The 23,263-nt window shown below is 31.8% G+C and overlaps 1 protein-coding gene across 1 annotated transcript in view; it reads left to right on the forward strand.

Annotated features, from left to right (window-relative positions):
* The first annotated feature begins 209 nt into the window (after window positions 1-209).
* Window positions 210-23,263, forward strand: part of LOC113398486 (uncharacterized) — a 132,135-nt gene continuing 109,081 nt past the window's right edge. Inside the window, exon 1 of the mRNA XM_026637240.2 lies at window positions 210-304. Coding sequence (XP_026493025.1) covers window positions 250-304 — 55 coding nt within the window. The 5' untranslated portion in view covers window positions 210-249. The remainder of the gene's footprint in view (window positions 305-23,263) is intronic.

Below are 23,263 nucleotides of genomic sequence, written 5' to 3' on the forward strand. Positions count from 1 at the left end.
GAGTATCGGAATTAGGCAGCGTCCAAATTGTCCAGTATTCCCGTCGTAGTTACGCTGCTACAGAAATCTGTAGATCCTTTCAGTGTTTTTGAAACATCCGTAGGGGTAGGACGTACGTCGCGTTTGCTCGACAAAAACTTTGTTTTGCGTGTGACAGCGATGTTTTTTTATCTCGAAAATCACTTTGAATAGTTTTGAATAATAATATTTAATAGTTTTTATTGTGTTGTGACTTGTGCTGTGACGAAGATGGTTGTTTGCGGAGTAATATCATTTTCGACTCTATTTTTGTGCCTGTTCCAAGGTAAGTGCCAAGAATTATCATGATAAAAATTCGAATTACGTTTTCAGAATATGAATTCGTTAATCGTCGACAATCGAACCGTCGAAATGAAAAATGTTCGGTTCGATTTAACTTTATGTGCACATTATATATTTATTTGAATTTCAGCTTGCTGTGAATTTCTGAACATTTTTAATTCATGAAAACATTTAATAAATTTCATAATTAACGTGTCGTCTTCGATATTCAATCCTGTAATTTAAATATGTATAAAAATGATACTTTCATAGAATTATATTTAATCGTAACGATTTTGTGGTTTTTAAATTTAAACAAAACAAATATTCTTTTCATAAATAGGAAATGAACGGTGCAATCATTTAATGTATTTCAGAGTTCCGTTAAATATATTGTTTCAATTAAGCATACTATTACCATGAAATATGGGAGGGTGTATTTTATTTATATCATATTAATTTATCTTACATAGAATAATTAAAATGCAAATATTTTTACCCTTAAATATATAATAATTACGGCAAATTGATACGCGATGTTAAATAAAAAAAATATTAAACGAATTTGAAAAAAAAAAACAAATATTATTGAACGAATTTATATGTAAAATTTAACTCATAATTATGATAACAAATATCAATACAGAAAATAGTTATATTTTATCTATTATATAATATGCTACATAGAATAAAAGCCGGGTTAATTATAACTGTTTTATGTAAATATATATTTATTTTAGAAAATGAGAAAAAGACTTTAATAATTAATTATTTTTTTCTAATGAGACGATGTCTGTCAATTAAAAACTCGAAGAAGATTTTCGCAAGTATTATTTTTGCTGTTTAGGGTTCCTTCATAAAATAATAATTCTATTATATTCAATTTTTTTTTTATATATAACTTTTTTTAGGTTTCAAAAAGATTCATCATGGAATTGATTCCATGTATCAAGTAATCGACTTAAAAAATAAGGTCTTTGTTCCTTTGTACGTTTTTGCATCTGTATGATTCTTTATAATATAGATCGGCGAATGAGCAAATAGACCACCTGATGGTAAGTGACCACCATCAATGCTTGGTGGTTACAATGGCATTGTAAGAATTATTAACCATTCCTTTCATCATGTACCACCAACCTTGGAAATTAAGATGTTATGTCTTTTGTGTCTGTAGTTACTGTCTCACTTAAATTTCAAACCGGAACACAACAACACTAATGTTTTTTGTACGTTGCCGTTTGGCGTTAGTATATCTGATGTGTGTGTGGAACCTACCCAGGTGGACTTGCACAAAGCTCTACCACCAAGTAAATAGATTTTTTTTATCAATCTTTATGAAAGTGTTGTTATTTATAATACTCAAAAAAAGAATTATGAACGCTTCAAATACAATGCGGAATAATTTGACTAGTTCGGTAGTTAAGTCACAACTTAGAAAAAGAATGCGACTTTGCGTTCGCAATAGGGGAAGTCACTTAGAGCAAGAACTAGGCTAAATGAACTAAACTAACTGTTTATGTATCTAAATTTTATTTTAAATTTGTATTAAGTAAGTTTTTTACATTGGTTATTATTTTAAATCAATTTTGTGGGAATTTTAACGAGCGACCTTTGGTACGAATTCGGTCATGTTCGAATACGAATTTCCACCAGCGTCCTTTCTGATCATTTTATTTCGGTTGCTTTGAAATAAATTCCTAGTTTTTATACATTTTCGGAAAGCTAAGTAATCATGTTTTTAAAATAATCTGCAGAACAAGTTTCATAATGATTTTTTTTTATTTTTCAGGCATATTTGAGGGACCGATAATTATTGTTTAAATATTGAAAAATTTGCAGTGTTTAATCATTATTATAAATCTGAAAAAAAAAAATAGATTTTAATTAATACTTTTTTTTAATAAATTTTTGAAGTTGCATTTTTGACTTATTTTGAAAAAATCTAAAAAACGCGATAACTCAAAAATGGTTCACTTTTGCATTATGTATATGGGGATTAAAATTATCGCAAATAGTCACCCCTATCACCTCCTAACGGGAATACGTCGAATTACCAATAACCCTGTATATATACATATATATGTAGCTCGACGGACATGCCGTGCCTTTGATGTATCTTATCTTTGATATTTTTTTATTTTAGTACGTTAGCATAATTTATAGGTTTGAGAATGAGGTTTTTTTTTAATCAATATATAATATTCGTGTGCAATATAAATGTCTATCTATAGATATATAGATTCCAGGCGACTTTGTTCTTTCGGAATATGTCTTTAAGGGGAGTTAGTTGACGGCTTTACCCAAGCGAAACTTATAAAACTTCCCATTTCACACCCTCGAGGGGTGAAAAAAAGTAGCCTAGTAATACCAAATTGTCTCTAAATCCTATCAACGATTTAAGTGTGAGGTAAAAGACCGACTTTTTTATAATATTAGTAACGATAAACTAACTCGAATACGACAATCGTTTTTATTAGACATATACCTAAGATATATTTAAAATAACGAAGAATATTTTATAAATTCTTCCGCCTCGTAAGAGATATTGAGGAGTCGCTGCACGGGATAGGCGACGATGTTTTAAGAAAAATATAAGGCAAACGTGTGCCGTACATGCCTTCAGCGTTCATATAAGTTAGAACAAGAAAGATAATTTAGGAATTACTTTAGTACTTCCAAACTTACGTAAATTCTAATCTTTAACATTGTATGTAAAAATAAGCTTGAATGTTATTTATAAATATACTAAGCTACGAAATATCTGCCTTATTGAATCAATAAATAAAGTGTTAAGGTTCATTTCATTTTTATGAGTTATTCGTGTAATGTATTAAAACGATGAAGGCATTCAATTATATTCCCAGAACTTGTATCGGGTCGACTTCATTTAAAAATAATCATTTCTCGATATGATAGGGTACGTGTAATTACACTGGCTCACTAACTCTTCAAACCGGAACACAGAAATACTAAGTATTGCTATTTGGCGGATGAATATCTGGTGTCTGGGTGGTAACTACTCAGACGGGCTTGCCATTAGTCTAGTAAGTAAATTAAATATTTACTCACAGTACTTAAAGCATTAAAAATAAATTAAAGTATTCTCGTGGTAAATAACGTTTCTGGACCAAATGTGACAAAATTTTGAACACCACGGTTGGACCGAACACTCTTGAATAGTTATTCCGAATATTCAACTATTCAGGCAGATGTCTGGTTAGATATTCGATATTCGTCGTTATGGGAATATAGGTACTATTCGTTGCAACTTTAATAGTAATGTCACCCATACATTCGTTCGTTCATTCATTCGTTCATTCATTTCCGTAATGCATATATATTTAGCATGTAGCTTTTAGGTCTATATCGTTTAAATGGAATGCGTGTATGTTAAAGACGAATTCCCTTCTAATGGTTAATTTATACAGCCAGATTCGTTCCACAGTGTTCTTATTGTTATAATATATGGCGGTATTTAGCATTTGATGCTGGCAACACTAATCAGTTGGTCATGTCTCTTCGTCTGCTCTCAAAGTTAAATTAAAGTCAAAAATCTTTATTCAATATAGAAGCATTACACTTATTTATTGGTACTCAAATAAAAATCTACCACAAAGAAACATCTCAGACCTGAGAATAATCCTTGAAAATTCTTATATTTATAATATAAAATTTATATATTTTTTATTTGGAACGGCCTGGAGGCAATCATTTCATACCTGAGAAGTCGCTCAACTTGTAAAGTCTTGTAAAAATAAAATTAAATAAACGCATACTAAAAGTTATACTTAGTAAATATTGTATCATTTATTGGAATTCGAAATATTATTAGCAATAATTTACAATGTTATAAATAGTTGCCGAAGAAAACTGTTTCATTCAATTTCATGCTAAATATTTCTGCATCATTTCCTGCACTCCTTAGCGTAAAATAAATCAACTTAAGTCGTTTTAAATATTTCTAAATCGGCTTTGTGATTTAGTCTTGAATATGTGCGAGAGGAAAAGTTGCTTGCCTATTAATTATATAATAACATTGACGACCTCCGTGGTCGAGTAGTGCGTACACCGGTTTTCATGGTATGACACTCCGAGGCCCGGGGTTCGATTCCCGGCCGAGTCGATGTAAAAACAAATTATTAGTTTTCTATGTTGTCTTGGGTCTGGGTGTATGTGGTACCGTCGTTACTTCAGATTTTCCATAATACAAGTGCTTTAGCTACTTACATTGGGATCAGAGTAATGTATGTGATGTTGTCCAATATTTATAATTTATTTATTTATATTTATAACAAATGCATTGATTTTTGTTGTATTTCACTGGTCATTGACCTTTTTCCGTGTGAGAAATTATTGACTACTTATTAAATATTTATGTCAGTATGTACTAAACAAAGTTGATGTCATAAACAATGTATCCTGCCGCGTTTGTACGTCGAAGCGCGATGAACTCATCCGTATTTTCATACGTTTTTCATCAATGGCCGGAGTTATTCAGGAGTAAGGTTTGATTTGGTTTAACAATGTATCGCAATCGAATCGAAACAAAATGTGCCGTTCAACTGGGTACCTATTCAACAAACGGTCAAAGTTGGATCGGAATATCGTATCGTAACTGAAATAAATATTAATGAAAATCAGCTTTGGGTTTTTGGAACCCGACTTGGAAGCTGAATGGTTCACCTATCTAGGACACGATCACTGTATTCATTTACTAAATGTATTTTTTTTATTTTCTTTCCTTTTTTGTTGGGTTTTTTGTAGATTAAGTAGTATATACTTTTGTTTATTTTTATTTCTCAGAATTCTTTTTTTTTTGTTTATACTTTTATATTTATAATTGTGCCGCGTCTTAAATAAACTTCTCTTTCTTTCAAATAAGTAGAGTAGGTTCTCTGTTACGATTAAGCTGATTTTAATTTTTTTTAAGTATAGTCAATATTCATAGTTGGATCTAATGACATCAAGAACGTATCACTGCCGTTATAAGTAAGCAGAATTTTCCCCCCGTATTTTATAATACAAAAGTTTTGTGTGAATTAGCTGAAATATAATGATCGTTGAAGATGTCCAAAATAACATACCCAGCGAGAGCTCAACTAGCTTGCTCCGCGTAAACCAATAGTTATACGATGTAAACATTTTATTTAGACCCTTATACATCTGGGATTAATGAATTCTATAATATTTACTGAAACTTCATATCAAGTATACGGTTACAGTCTAGAATTAATAATATATTATATAATAATGTTATTATCAGTCTAGACAACTTACTGATCAAATATCTGTTATTCGTATACGGTGTGTTATTCGTCAGGTTTGCAAGAGTATTGTATTCTGTTGTACAATATATTGAATTTAGCGATGGGATAATCCGATCGAGAGCAGAGCAGAGCAATGAATATGCTTTGACATCCATGCTATATACTACTTTCTAGGGTACCATTAAAATAAATGGATTTGTTGTATGCAAATAGTATGATTATATCATATGAAATCGGTTATAAAATATATTACAGGAAATATTGTAAAAAAATAATAATTAAGCAATCACAAAATATTCTTTATTCAAATAATCTCTTATCGTCATCAGTCTAAATTTAAATAACCAATATAAAGCTCAGTACATACTAGTTACTTGTCCCGATTTTATCTCGTACTATTTTTACCCCATGAGATATAGATATTCGACAACAGGTCTATTCGCCCGTACTGCGAAACACGACCCAGCGTATTTTTGTTTATTTCAATATTGTGATATTTCTAAACCTAACGGTTCGAATTGCAAAAGCCAATATTTATCTACATAACAAGCCTAAAATTCATATGTTATTTATTTTGATAAAGAATTAGTATTTCGTAGATAGATACTTAAATTTAATTATTTTTTATGTAAATTTTCCACTTTTCTATAATACAAAAATGGTTAATGTGATTTAAATTTTAAAGACGTACAATCATTCGTACAATATTTTTACATATTTATCCGTTTTAGTTGTATTCATGAAAATTATGCAACGTAATGAATGCCTCGTTAGTCAGGTGGCTTGATAGAAAGCCGCAGATCCCGAGAACTTGGATTCAAACTCGAGGTTGAGCCTAAAAAAGGTAATTCGTTTTTCGAAAAATTCTCACTAACAGTTCGAAGTTTGAAAGTTATTATGTAATAAGTTGATGAGCATGGCCCACTTGCTCGTCAACTACCTACCTGATGGTAAGTGGTAACCATCACCCCAACATTGGCACTTTATGATACATTAACCATTTCTTACATCGCTAATGTGCCACCAATATTGGAAGCTAAGATTATATCCCTTGTGCCTGTTCGTGTACACGCTGGCTTACTTACCCTTCAAACCAGAACACAACAATTCGCCGTAGAATATTTGATGAGTCATACCTACCTAGACGGCATTGCAAAAAATTTTGTATTGAGTATGTATTGTATGAATTTAACAACTCAGGACGGTTTGCTAGTTCATTTTTTTTTTGACATTAGCAGCCTGTAAATTGCTGCTCCAATGCGGGTTGGTGGAATACACATTTAGAAGAATTTCATTGAAATTAGACACATGCATATTTCCTCACGAAGTTTTCCTTCAAAGCCGAGCACGAGATGAATTATAAACACGAATTAAGTACATGAAAATTCAGTGGTGCCTGCCTTGGTTTGAACCCGAAATCAGCCACCTCGGCTCTTTTGCTAGTTCAGTATATGGTCATTAAAAGTTATTTGTCCGGGTTTGATCCGCAATCTTCGTATAAGATTTACGTCATCTTATCATTGAGCTATCTCCCTTTATATAAACGTCTTTAGCGTTGGTTACAAAGGAAGGAAAATATTTTAAAGTCACTGTAATATCTCATCACAGCATTATATTCCAGAGGCTATAGAATATTTCAAATTCCATTTTCAAAAGAGGGGAAAAAATAATGGCAATGATACATAAAAAAAACTCATCTTAAAGAATTTCATTTCTTAAGGAATTATTGTATTAAATCTATAAGTTTTATTTCGTTATAAATATCTTGAATTCAAATACGATTGAAATATATGATTAGCAAATAGTATTTATCTTATGAGCTGAGGTGGCAGAGTGGTTAGAACGCTAAGTAAGCACCACTGAATTTCCATATGCTTAATTTGTATAATTCATTTCGTGCCCGGGAAGGAAAACATCGTGAGGAAACCTGCATGTCTAATTTCAATTAAATTCTGCCTCATGTATGCACCAATTCGCATTCGAGTAGCTTGGTGGTATCAGCTCCAAACCTTCTCCTTAAAGGGAGGCCTTAGCTCAGCGATGGACCCTTCATAAGCTGTTACTATACAGTTTACTGCGTTTATACTGTACTAGTATAAAATATATTTTTTATCTGAATTTAAATAATTGATTTGTATGGTCAATGTATTATATCCGGACGATCAATAGAAGGCTCAGTTCAAACTCTTGACATTAAAGAGTTGAAATTTTACACCGAGGTTCTCTTTATGTTGAGGGCCTTATAAATTTCTACGAGATACGAGGAAATAAAATTGATTTATATTTTTGCTTTAATGTCGTTGTTTCCACAATAGTTGTCCGACTCCAAAAGGACGTAAGTAGATAATTATAATTTCTAATAAATGTAACTGATAATAACTGTTTTGCAGTATTTTTTCAGTATTCTCAGCTATAGGTTCATATGTTGTTTGGCGTCCGTACCATTGTTAGGTTTAAAATGGGTAAAACTAATTTGGGGTAAAGAATTTCGTTTACATTTAATTTTGATTTAAAGTTGATATTTTTAATTTATGTTATATATTTAGTTATAAAAAAAAACAGAAATCCACGAGAATTATCTAATTTTAATATTACACACATAAGCTCGTATTCATTTTTTTTATGGCATTGGTTGGTGGATGAGCGTATGGGCCACCCGATGGTAAGTGCTCACCACCGCCCATAGACAAAGGCGCTGTAAGAAATATTAACCATTCCTTACTTCACCGACGCGCCACCAACCTTGGCAACTGAGACGTTATGTCCCTTGTGCCTGTGATTACTCTGGCTCACTCACCCTTCTAACCGGAACACAACAATACAGAGTACTGTTATTTGGCGGTAGAATATCTGATGAGTGGGTGGTAGCTACCCAGACGGGCTTGTACGAAGCCCTACCACCAAGTTAAATAATATTCATAAGCAATAAGACCGACGCGCATATGCATTGCATTGAAAAATGTAAAACCAATTCGTATAACGACTCTGTTACATGCAGTTTTATTTTTATCGTTTATATTAAAATAAAATACAAGAACGAAAGATCAATTAATTCAAGCCGAAAAATACAATAATATTTTTTAATACGACGTCCAATTTCACTTACCGAGAAATATGTCAGCCGTTACAATTTACAAAGGACACAAATAGTGCTTGGTGAGGGTTTTCTCGCTTCCACGATGTTTATATTTTTTACACGCTGTCCCGTACCTTCATTTATTTGAAACCGGCTGATGCTTTATCGACGATATTTTTCAATTTCTCATATAAAAGTTATTGTTATATGTTGTTTAGCAAGATTGGATTTTGACAAAGTTTTATATTTGAGGACGATTTTGATTGGTACTATCGGTATTTAAAACGGGATATTTACCATGTTTGAGGAGGTAGTCCGATGTGGACATTAGAAGTGTCCATATCGGACTACCTCCTTTCTCGTACGTTTGCTGCTGCTTCTAATGCCGTCAACATCTACCCGCAAACTTTAGTCTCGTGAACAAGACATTCGTAGATAATGTCGAAATATCGAGCTCCACCAAATAAAAATAAAAAACATTGTAAATAACCCGTTTTAGATTTTGATTTGGTCTCGAATGTTTCTTTAATCACTTAATACCTGAAAATATTGTCGTCTTCGTCAAATTTCGGACGATTTCATGGACTAGCTTACTGCGAGATATAGCGTGCAAATACATAAAAAAAAAGACAGATCTATTTCACGCTTTTACAGTCTAAGCTGAGAGATCAGATGTAATACTATTGGTAATTTGTTATAACCTTAAAATTACACTTGAATCGGCTAATCCGAGCTATGCAATAACGACTTTGGATTTTATAATAACACTAGTAGTCACGCGCGGCTTCGTTCGCGTTTAAAGGATCGGTCGTCAAGTGCCAGGTATAAAAATTTCTTATAAAGTACATAGAAATAATATGGTCCTTCCGGGACGCTTGGCTGCTGTGAAACAGCGTTATTATCAAAAGGTAAATATGGTGTCATATTCATAAATAAATATAGAGTTCCGTTAATGAAATCAAAACATAAATAAATATATATTTCTCATTATCTTAATATTACGTGGCAGCGAAGTGTACACTTACATATGTTGTAGTAAACGCGACACGCACACACATAAGCCAGCCTAACCCGATGTGGTACTTTACTGTACTTGCTGGTAGGACTTCATGCAAGCCCGTCTGGGTAGGTACAACCCACTCATCATATATTCTATCGCCAAGCAGTAATACTTTGTATTGTTGTTTTCCGGTTCGAAGGGTGAGCCAGTGTAACTACAGGGACAAGGGATATAATAACTTAGTTCCCAAGGTTGGAGTTGGAGAAGGAATGCTTGAAATATCTTACGGTACCAATGTCTATGGGTAGTGGTGAACCCTTACCATCAGGTGAACAATTAGCCCGTTCGCCTACATATTTCATTAAAAAAAAAGTTCGTTGTCACGGCATACAAGACAGTCTTACTAACATGACAATATTTTTTAAATTATTGATGTAAAAATAAATTTTGGAAAAATATTTGTACATTTATTTCAATGTTAGAAGATCTCTCGCGACATAACTAACTCTCACAAGTGTCAAATTATTATTATTATTATTCCAGACCCAATTCTCGGAGTTTTGTTCCAGTATCCCGAACTTGCCTCAAGGAAAACGTGAGCTGAACCCGCTGGCTAATTGCTAATGGCCTTGTTATTACATTATTAATTACTTTCATTTTTATTAAGCCTACCATCACATCTTTAGTACTATCGGCGATGGTACATTTATAAACTGAAGAATACCTTGTACTGTCGTTGATATTAATGACTAATAAAACCACTTCAGCTTGAACTACTTAAAGTATGTAGTTATTTGTTGAGCTTAAACTGGAGAAATGTTTATTTGTACATTGAAACGACATCTTGTTAAAACCGCTGTAACTTGAACTATTACAGGTACGTAATTTATTCAACATAAACTGGACAACCTACTTCATGATTCGACGTGACTCAAACATGAACGTTATTTAATCGACGAATGAATAATATTATATGGCAGAATCTTATAATATATTTAATGAAATTGTTTGAAATTGGCAGCTGACGAAGCGCGAGATGAATTATAAACAGACTGATAGGCAACTCAATGATGCTTGGCTAAATTAGAAACTACCTTTCTTGTTTTCTCTGACCAAACTCACCTCTCGATAATTCAAAGAAAGCACTTAGATGAATTGTACGAGGACAAACTTGATAACTGGTTAGCCAATCATATTTTTTTCAGAATCGGTATGCTGAAGGACTCGTGGCCCACCTAAAGTAAGTAGTCACCTCCGCCAATAGACATTGCTGTAAGAAATACTAACCATTCCTTACATGCACTACAGACCTTGGTTTTTTTTTATCTTGGTTTGCGAACGAGCAAATGGGCCACATGATGATAAGTGGTTACCACCGCCTACATTCCTTACATCACCAATGCGCCACCAACCTTGGGAACTAAGATGTTATGTCCCTTGTGCCTGTAGTTACACTGGCTCATTCACCCTTCAAACCGGAATACAACAATACTGAGTACTGCTGTTTGGTGGTAGAATATGTGATGAGTGGGTGATACCTACCAAGATGTGCTTGCAAAAAGCCCTACCACCAAGTGTACTAATTAAGACACAATGTCCTTTAAACCTGAACACAAGAATAGTAAGTATTTTTGTTTAGTTGTAGAATATGTGATCTGCTCACAAATATACCATATTTTTTTTTCAGCATTAGCAGCCTGTAAATTTCCCACTGTTGGGCTAAAGGCCTCCTCTCCCTTTGAGGAGAAGGTTTGGAGTGCAGAAATATATTGTTTTGGTAATGAGTGACTTAAATGTTTGAATGAAAAATAAACCCTAGTTAGGATAGCAAGAAAATGATCCGAAAAAAGTGTGAATTAACACGATTTCAAAACGCTACGTCGACATTTCTAAAGTTCGATCCAGCATCAACGGTGATATTCTGCCAGAACTCACTTCGTGAAATACTAAAAGCCGATTACGGTGATACGCCAATTCGATGTATATATCTTTATAATTGTATGATTATTAACGTCAATTTCACAACCGTGTTCAAATTGTTTCGACATTCTTAGAAAATAATCTATCGGAGCAAATTAACCAGTTATATTTAGATTAAAATAAACAACAGAACTAAAAATCAATTAATTTTATTCTTAATAAATATAATGATCTTATATTTTATAATTTTATTTATCCTCGTTTAAAGAGATTTTGCCATTTATTCGATGGACAACGACGATTTTTCTATAAAAGCTTCATAAAAAATAGTTTCATTAGGAACGCGGCATGTTTTATAAAGGTTTATTAATAACGGATTTTTTATGTCAATATAATTAGAATCAGTGTAATTATACACACAAGAGACAGTGTATCTTAGTTCCCAAGATAGTGCATTGCTGATGTAGGCGATAGTTTTCATTTAATTTCTCGCGAAGTCTTTCCGGTCGAGTCGGATTTGTCGTCCCGTTGGATCATTAGAGTGTTGGAATACAGAGTGCATCTGTATTAGCGCAGACGTTTGTAACAGAAATCGGAACAGAAATCATGACGTCATCATCATTTAATCTATTTTTTACGGTTCCAATGTCATGTGAGCGGCGTTGATCGTCAACCATCAGCTGAAAAACAACTGAATGGATTTTAATGAAACTTTGCAATAATATATCTAATATGTACATCAAAATAACGCGTAGAGTATAATTTATAAAGATATTGTGGAAGGATAAATTATTACTATAAATGTTAAGTAAGTCGGAAGAAAATCTGTCAGCTGAAAGTTAATTTTTTTTTATATACAAATCTAAGAAAGATATACCGGAACCATTGATCCTATTCTAACTTTTTTTTTAGTGGTAGAAATCTACATTATGCGTGTTATAAAATATAAATTAAAATTATATTATACAATTTTTTTTATGATCAATCCACTCATTACTCACTAGATATAAGTATAAGAAATATCGATTATTATAATTCTCATCAATATCTCTTATTGTTTGAAAATTAGCACGGTATAAAATCACTACCTTTAATTCTGCGGACTGGGGAGAGGCAGCTAGTTTTATATGCGTTTATATGTAAGGGGCATTGACCTCGTGGGTGCAACCCTCACTTTTCCTCCGAGTATTCTAATGTGTCAGTCGGGATTATCCTCATTTACACCTGATATTTATTTAACATCTTTGAAGACTATTAATATTGGAAGTAACTACAAAGACGAAAGGTTATTCATCATTTATATATATTTGTTTCAAGTTGTCATTTGCAGCTTCACTCGGGTTTTAGGGGTTGGTTGGTATTAGGAGTTAGGAGTATAAATGTCTTTGTCCTCACTTGGAATTCATGCTTGCATCATATCAAATTTCTAAGTTCAGTGGTTTGGCCGTGAAAGAGCAACATACAGACAGATAGAGTAAATTCTGAATTTTTAATAAAAGTATAGTATCTAAATTTCGATTTCAGCTAATCAATGAATAAAAATCTTGAATAATATTGCCAAAAAATAATTTATCGGCATCTATACAATGCAAGCTTAATATTTTTTTTTCTATATAAGGGAATATATGTTTGCGCTTCACCTGTAAAGATCACATAATTTGTTGTAAACTACCATTGTTATGCTCATCACCCATTAATAATTTAGTGTCTTAAAAAATACTTATCTACTTTTATGAAATAATACTTTTTTTACTTTTTTAACTAAGTATTGTGCACACCAATGCATCGGTAGTACCAATGCTAAATATAAAATAACTGATATACAAATTAAACTTCATACGAAAATCAAGTAGCAATTATTTCATTACACAACTACCTTTAATGGAAATCCCTACAATAGGATGCAATTAGATGAGTTAATTATCACGTCGGACGTAAAGTTTAATTTAGTGCGATGAAAATTGCGGTAGTTTGGTTTAAACGAACCCAGAGCTCTGTCCATTAATTAAACAAAGATATAACTGACTGTATATATTTTTTGTGCATATATATTTATTATAATATGTTGGAATTTAATCGATTTAATAACAAAGTATCCGTCATCATCATCGATATTAATTTTTGTTGAGAGAATTTGTAATTAAATAAAAGCAATAAATAAAATGGATTGAAATAAATAATATCAAAGACTTTATTAAATTAAATTCCCTTAAGTCCCGAATTTTTCGTCGCACTACTGGTGACTGTTGGTTCAAAGGAACTGTCATGACAGCATAAGATGTCTTGCCATTTGTCGTCACGGCAGACGGTCTAACCCTCATGGTAATACCAATTATTAGATGTTTCACAGCAAATATGTAATGATGGCCACTTTTACTGGTGAGAATGTTTTGTGCTCGGTGTTATTATTCCAAAATTACCATCTTGACAAAAAAAACAAATTCAAAAATCTTTTTTCAACATTTTCTTTTTGATTGACAGAATTTTACCACTGGTTCGGATAGAAACACTTTAGACTCGCGAAGAATCGACGAAGAAACTCAGCTTATCTCAATCTCTATTCTCAGTTCTAAATTGTAAAGCAAGTGAGTGTATGAATCAAAATGTGATTATGTAAGGCACATAACCTTAAGGATCTGAAATAAAAACTATAAGAATCTCCATGACGATAAATCTTTATAAATTTTGTTTTATTGCAGTTGGTTAGTGTTGTAACACGCTGACTAAACACAAACTAATTGGAATTACGGATATAAGTACTTGAAACTAGATATATGTCGCGTATGTTTGTCTCATTTCCTAGTTACTGAACAACACAGAGTGCTTTGAATGAGTTCTGTGAACTTCATATTAAGGGAGCGAGTTTCATGATCTAGTGAAACTAACTTACAACATGCGTGTAACGTCGAGTCTTATAAATTTCGTATTAAAGTGTCTTCGTATGATTGACTGAAAATTTTAAAAAATTGTACCAAGCATTGCATATTAAAAAATATATATATTTTATTTACTATAATAAAGGTGATTAATAACCTACTGTCGAGCTAACGCCTGCTCTCCTCTTATTCTTAACAGGAGAGGAGTTGTTCTTCTTCTGAAGATTAAGAATGTTTTTCTATCACAGTGCTTGAATGTGAGCGGTGTGTATATTTACTTGTGGTAGATTATCATCCGATAGATGGAAATTTCCTCACTAAAATTCATATTGAAAGGCTTTGGAGCTTCCTTGAATTTAAAACTGTGATATTAGGTTGTGATCTACGTGTCCAATCGGCTATTTCAATTTCTATTTCATAATAAATATTCGATATATTACTTTGTAGGTAGTGTAGTGGGAATCACTGATCTCTATATAATTCAATCATTACTAAAGTTCAAAATGAGCGCAGCAATTACTAAATAAACTTTCAGTACCAACCAGATCAATTAACCCAATTTTTGAGCTCAACATTTTTTAAACTTATAATTTGAAGGTCATCCAACGTTCGCTTGCGTCTATCCTACTTATTTGGGTTCAGTGCAGAGAACTACTTAAAAATAAATTGGCAGAATTTTATTGCGAACCAGGTGCCAATACTCAACTATTGCCGGTGGATGGTTCGTCCTCAACACAAGTTGGGATGTTTAGGTGCTTGATGGATAATGTTAATGTAATCATAATCAACTCTTCAACTGGATTTATCGCTCTAAAGATTTGATATGGATTTAATCTAGTAGATAGCACACACACACAGACTCTACCACAAAAGAGATTTGTATTGTTATATTTAAGCATGTAGGGCGAGAGAGCCATTATATATTACATGCACAATAAACATCGTGGTCTTAGTAAGGAATAAATGATATTTTTCCTTATTCAAGTTTACTCTGATCATATCAGGTGGCTCTTTGTAGGAAACCGGATAAAAAAGGAATGCGCAGATTCGCTATCTCAGATCGGAGTACTCCGTAACAGAATCCAAAAATATTTGCGTTCGTGATATCTGTGGTAAAATAGAATGCAGTTGGAGTTGTACTTAAACTAATTGGACTATTTAGCATGGCAGTTTTCCGCGATATTCGAATGAATATATTTTGAATGAACCGTAGCTGCATTGTCGCTTTCTCTGTATCTATCTCTTTCTTTCTCATAGAAATATATGCTAACAAAAAACAAAAATATATATATATTATTTTATAGAAAAATACAATGTGATGACTCAATAACATTCATCTCTTCAGCTACGTTTTCAATAATAATTATACAATCATTAAAATTAAACAAAGACTCAATATAAATTATATAAAATAAGTAAAAACATTAAATAATCAAATGAGAATAATTTAGCTGCAGTAAAGGTAAATTAATACAATTATGTATAAAATTATAAAGCAAAATAGGTATCACGTGTATTTTCTTATTAAAAAAAAAAAAAAACGTATATTTTGCTTTAAAATATTATTTGTTCTTTTAAATTTCTTGCTTGCTGCAGTTTCCTAGGAATGACGTTGACTGTAGCTTCCGTCTCTAAAAGACGGAACGACTCCAAAAACGACAATTCAAGTGTAACATTTACTACTTTAAAGTACTTACTGTTACACTGTCACTTGGTATAGTATCTGTCTAAGTCCCGTTATATATTGTATAAAAGAGAACATTTATTTCTTCAATATTGTTTTAATAAAATAATTCAGTTTATCTTAAGTTCGAATTTGTCGCTTAAAAAAACGTTCGTGAATTTCTGAACGAAATACTTTCTAAATATTTTTCTAAGAATTATGACGAGAAATTTTCGGAGTTGATAATTTCTGTGTCTAGTCATCACTTCGTTTCGTTCGGAATCAATTAAATTTTAGTGTGATGTTTGTTTTTAAAATTTGATTTCAATGAAAATTTAGTGAGCTGTGATTTTCCACTAATTAGAACAGTTGAATCTTAACTTGTTGGATCAAAGTCGTTGATATAAGCACTATTTTACGGATTTATCCGAACATTTAAAAAAAATGAATTAAGAAGATTCACATATCGAATAAATATCTGCACAATAGTTATGTATCCACCGCAACGAGGTGGATAAGTGCCTCCCAAACCTCACTCTCAATAGGAGAGATGGGCTTAGCCCAGCTGGAACAAAATATACAGGCTGTTTTTAGCTTACACTTAACAATCATTTTCAATGTTACGGACATTTAATACTACAAGTCTTGTTAAATAATATTATAAATGCTAAACAATTGGTTTGTTCGTCATTACGACAAAACCGCTAAACAAATATTAATTAAAATGAACATAGAGGTAGGTTAAAAGGTATTGGAAGACAAAACAAATTAAATCCAATGCCAAGTATTTTATCTGTTTAGTTGTAGAAGGACGGGTAGTATAGCGGTTAGTATTCATAAAGAAGACCTACATAAAGCCGATCTACCTACGCTGAAACATGATCCTGCGCAGGTTCTCGCTCCGGTTAAGTAAGTCCATTTACTATCTGCTGGACCATCTCGATTCCGTACCTTAAACACATTTTTAAATTAGAAAGTAAAACTTGTCTCTGTTGAAATTGAAAAATTTGAAGTTTGCAGTGTTCGTAACTTTGGTTGTCTGCCCCGTTTTCATTCACTGAGCTCAGATTAAAAATGAACTAGAAATTATGAAATCATTGTTCTGTATCCGAGTAATTGGACTACAGAGGTTGAAGGTTCAGTTTTAATTGAGTCGTTTTGTTAATCACGTCTGACGAATCCTTTTCCAAATTATTTCCTTGTTAAGGAAACGGCTATTAAAATATACTATAATTTGTATTCTATTTTTCATTCTTACATTACTCCTCTAACGTACACTGAGACATATTGTAAGGACAAGCACTACCAATTTACGCCAATAATTTATTATTGGCTCGCTTTTGTGAGTGAAGAGATCTATCCTAAAAGGCATTAAGACTAATCTTTAAATTAAAAAATTCTTCCGTTTTTCATTTTTATTTCAATTATTTGTCCATAAATTATGCACAAAATATTATGGAAACACGTACGATGAATTTGTTATACGAAGGGAACTGATTAAGCAAAACATTGGAGATCTAAAACACGCATGGATATTGCTCTATGCAATTAATTTCTCGTCTGATATAGATGAAATTTATTAAAATCGGTATTACGTTTGTCGGAATAAATTTATAAACGGCCTGTTGCGGTTACGTCATTTTGTGTTTGCGTTAATTATCCGTGCAAAAAGTGCAACCAACATACTAAGTTTATATTTAGATTATTGTTACGTAAAATAATTCATTCGTTCATAATTTCGATCAATAGTTTTCTTGTAGAACGTCCCAAGCGCCATTTAATCATATAAATACATTTTCTTTTGTCATTGCTGTGGTAATTGTTTGAAAAATATAAACTAATATCGAATTTGTATAACACATATTTTTTTATAGAGTAGAATTTAGTAATTATTTTATTTTTAACCAAACGATGCAGAATAACACATTACCCTTAAATGTGATAAGCTCTACAAACGTTTCCTTTCAGGATCTCCATCGAATTGAGTAGAAGCAATCTGCGAATTTATTGATGAGACTAAACCATCGATCGATGCGCTCGAGTGCTTCAACACCCTCACGTTACATAATATTATTGGTTCCGATTGCTGTTAGCATAGGACCTTTTGAAACGAAGCACCGTATGACGTCAGCTGACGCCTTTACTCCTTGGGAATGTTACAATAAAATATATTGGTGTGACTGCATCGTTGGTATACTGGCTAGATTATAAAGCCACTTCCGAGGTACTAGACTTAAACCCTGGATCAGCCAAAATAGTAATTGTGATTAGTTTTTGGAGAAAAAAAATCAGCTCGAATTGTGTTTATATATTGTGATGTACTGCCTAATTCCCGACTTTATCTGTAAACTACCAGTCTTATGAACTAGCTTCTAATCAAGTGATGCAATTAAGTTTTCATACATTACTTATGTGCAATTAAACGTTTATTTTTACGATTCTTTGTATTTCTTTTATGATGTCTGTTGTATTTGCATTTTGTCAATGTGTTGGAATGTCGTCTATTACTATCGAATGAAAAGTACTTTGTCTTGTTTTGATTATACGGACAAATTTAGAAAACTTAACACATCACTGCATTCTATTTTATACAACCAATATACCAAATAAAAATAATTTAAATTCCAATGATCATTAGCAAACATAACTTGGACTAATTAAAATATGAATAATCTTAGTTGACACGGATCAAAATATAATCGTTAGTTTAACTATATTCAAAGTAATAACTAATTTATTGACGTGAAAAACAAATGTTACAAAAATTAACTTTAGATTCAATTTAAATTTGAAAAAAACAATTAAATCGCTTATTATTATCTGTTAAAATTTTATTTTACGTTGTTTTTAAATTTTAAACTGTTAAATTTAATTATTTACTTACTATAAAGGTGATAGAATCAAAGTTGTCATTGAGATGTCCCAAAAAGTGAATTCATGACGATTTTTCTTTATCATCTTATTACTAGACAGTATTCATTTGTAAATGTAACATTATTTAAGCGGCTTAAGACTGAGAATGTATTTTGTAAACCGTTAGGGTGTCCATAGAATTGTGAAGATCGCTTTTATGTTACGCAAATACAAGCTTATTGGGTTTCGAGAATCTAGAGAGTTTCGAGTGATATTCTCTTCAAGACATATTAATTTGTTTACTTTGTCTTTTCATGTAAATTTTGTTTACGGGTTAATAAGTTTAATAGTGCTGTCTTCTACGTTCAAATATTAATTCAACTACGACAGAAAGAGAGGAAACAGTGTTTGAGTAAACACTTCCAAACTTTAATCAAGGCAGTTATGTAGGTACGACATATTTATAGCATCACTACATATTATAAAATGTTACCGTGTCTGTCTGTCAATCTGAACGCAATAAACTCAAACTATTAAAGAGTTTTACCCATGCAATGATTCATGAGTTTAATAGTATAATTCATTAAAGGTCGTGTGTCAACCGACTGAAATATGACAATGACTGTTGAAATTGTCAGAAAAAAAAGCTGAATTTACTGGCGTGCGTCGAATAGATTTATATGCATAAATTTTTTATCTTATAATAAAAAATATTATAAATGAGAAAGTTTAGATAGATAGAAGCTTATAACTCAATCACTCCAAAACGAGTAGTACATAGGATACTTTTTATCTCGGAAATATATAGACGAACAACCCCCCCCCCTCTTTGGAATCTATCTGTGTATAAAATATTTATCTAGTCCCTATTCTATTCTATCAGTATGAAGCCGGGATGGTACCATAATCACAATTACAAATATACAATTGCAATGGCATACAAAGAGATTTCAGAACACGTATGTAATTGTAGGTCTGTTTTTCTAGATAAGAATTATATTTATTAAAGTCTTAAGGGATAAATTTTCTTATCCTAGCGCAGAGGCAGATAAAAACTTGATACGATGTAATTTACGGTAATTGCTTTACCATAAATTTTATGCTGTAATAATTTTATCATGGTTATTTTTTAAAAAGTTTTTACGCAATAATCACTAGTTTATTATTTTTATTATTATTTATTGAACACTGGCTAATATTATCATTTAAAGTTAACATGTCTACCATTCAACTAATCGTAATAAATAGAATTAGTGTTTTATTTACTGTTATTTTGAGCAGATATAAAATTATGTTTAAAAATATATTATGTAATTAAAAAAAACTTTTCGGTATATTTCAAACTCCATAAGTATGGCTTAAAGCAATATGGCTTAATAGTAAATATGGCTTAAAGTACAGATCAACAAATGAATCTGGTGTCGTTAAATATCGCTATATTTAAAAAAAAAAACTATCATAAAGACCACTAGGTCTTTGAATTGTCCCGAGACGCAGTTTTCTAAAGTTAAGTTAAGTTAAGTTTGGCCAACTTAATTAATTATGACGGAATACACCAATAGCCTGGCAAACATCTCGATGCTGGAGGTTCTTCCAGCATGTTCCTCCCGATACGGTTTGATGGATTCACCTGACAGAATTTGATACGCGGCGTGCAGATTTCCAAGACGTTTTCTTCACAGTCAAGCACGAGATGAATTATAAACACAAATTAAACTCATGAAATAAAATTTCAGTAGATATTGTTTAGGTTTGAGAAAAAAAAAACCCATAGCAAGATCTTTGAATTCGTTTAAACATTCTTAAATATAAAATTACTTAAATTAATTTATTAAAACTAATTAGTTCCAAAATGTATGAGACGATTGAGATGCGATCGATGCGTGAATCAAAAGGGACAATTTAAAATACAATCTTAAATTAATTTAAATTCACACAAAATTACCAAAACTTAATGTCACCAATTTTATTTTTAATTTCACTGAACAGGAGAAGAGAAAGACAATAATTATATGTCCTTAAGAGTTCGATGGGCTTTGCGATAACCACAGTGATCGAAATACGGTAAAACATTATATGTACTAATACTATATATCTAATAATATTCGTGTGACGTCATAACTTTTTTTTAAATATATCGGCCGAAAGACAAGTGGACAATAAGTATATTGTCCAGTTTAAGCGCAATGAACTACATACCTTTAATAGTTCAAGATAAACTGGTTTCAACAAGATATTGTTTCAAAGTACGAATAAACATTTGTCAAGTTTAAGCTCAACAAATAACTGAATACTTTCAGTAGTTCAAGCTGAAGTGGTTTTATTAGTCATTAATATCTAAGACAGTACAAGGTATTCTTCAGTTTATAAATGTACCACCGCCGATAGTACTAAAGATGTGATGGTAGGCTTAATAAAAATTAAAGTAATTAGTAATGTAATAACAAGCCCATTAGCAATTAGCCAGCGGGTTCAGCTCACGTTTTCCTTGAGGCAAGTTCCGGATACTGAAACAACACTCAGAGAATTGGGTCTGGAATAATATTAATAATTTGATATTTGTAAAAGTTAGTTATGTCGCGAGAGATCTTCTACTATTGAAATAAATGTACAATTATTTTAAAAAGTTGATTTAATTTAATTTTATGAACGGTCTGAGAGAGATCTTCCACCCTTACATTAATTATGTACAAATAATTTTCAAAATCTTATTTTCTACATCAATTATAACATAAAGATTATTGTTTTTTATGTGTAGAATATATTGGCGCGGTCTACGAGTAAGACTGACTTGGCTGCGGTGAGGACGAACTTCTTTTTTTTTTATGAAATAGAAATAGCATAGGCGAACGAGCAAATGGGCATCTGACAGTAAGTGGTCGCAGCCGCCCGTAGATATTTACGCCGTAAGAAATTTGAATCCTTACATCGCCAATGTGACATCTACCTTGGGAACTAAGTTGTTACACTGGCTCACACAATCTTCAACTCAGAACAGAATAATACTAAGTATTGCTGCTTGGCGGTAGAATATATAATGAGTGGTGAGTGGATGGATTTGGACAAAATCCTACCACCAAGTAAAATATATGCAAAAGTTTATAGTTATTTAAAGTTAATATTAATATAAATATAATTATTCAACGACGAAATGCCGCAAGCATTGCACGTTCCGCGCAATCGTTATGTGAACTGTAATTATTTTTAAATTATCGGTTTGTGTATTTAACGCATTTGTCTATGTACTAATAAATGAGATGTTATTTTTTAAATTACTAATTGAAAAACTACTAAACCCTTATATATAAAATATATACGATAAGATGAAATGTGTTTCGGAGATTGTTTTAGTATTTACGGGGGACTTCATCTTTTCTTTGAGTAGTGAGCGCTTGGTGCGCTTTCGTTTCAATATTCGCCTGGAACGAAACATACAACACTGTTATATACAAAGGAGGTAATTGAATATTCTCATTATCAGATTCGTAATTAGATTGATGCGATATAATAGCAAAGCTAAATAATATTTTACACTTTTAAAATCGTTCATTCTCTTTTTTTTTTAATAATTCATTCGTTTTTCCAATGACGGCAGTCAACCTATGACAGACGTTATTCCAGTCACCGGCGTTCCATCTACAGCACAGAAGCGTACAAAAGACACTGTCAGTCTTATAAGTGTCAGATAAAGCAAAAGATGGCGTCAGCGACATATTCATATGTAGCAATCACACAGACACACACATCCACACATGCATAATAAACACATTTTAGACTATTGACATGACATGAATCGTGAACTTTTTTAATTTTAATAAAAAACAATAATTAATGGATTTTTTTAATTTTATTTATTAATAATAAATTTTCCTCTGTTTTCTGCTTTCGATAATAAATAATGCAGATCAGACACAGATTGCCAATTAATGACATTAAAAAATAATAACGGCCTCCTGACCGATTTTGAATAATCTGCAGCAATTTAACCTAGCCACGAGACCAACGAAGAAGCCGACACGAATAAATGTATATTGGTTTTAGGTTGTACATTCGAAAAGAGATATAGAAGAGAAATTTATTTAAAAAAATTTTTATAAGTGAGCACAATAAACAATTTTACGTTAGTAAAAATCAAACAATGATGTTAGTTCAATATATTTGTTAGAGATCCTTAACAAAATAACACATTATTGATTCTAAGGATTTAGGGATTTAAAATTAGATATCTTTGTGTGTATTTTTACTATATTTTTGTTTCTTTTTTTTTTTGTTGTTCAAAAGTAAAAGAAAAGAAAAAGCAATAGATTT

The sequence above is a fragment of the Vanessa tameamea genome, chromosome 12 (assembly GCF_037043105.1).
Source record: "Vanessa tameamea isolate UH-Manoa-2023 chromosome 12, ilVanTame1 primary haplotype, whole genome shotgun sequence".
NCBI classification, from domain to species: domain Eukaryota; kingdom Metazoa; phylum Arthropoda; class Insecta; order Lepidoptera; family Nymphalidae; genus Vanessa; species Vanessa tameamea.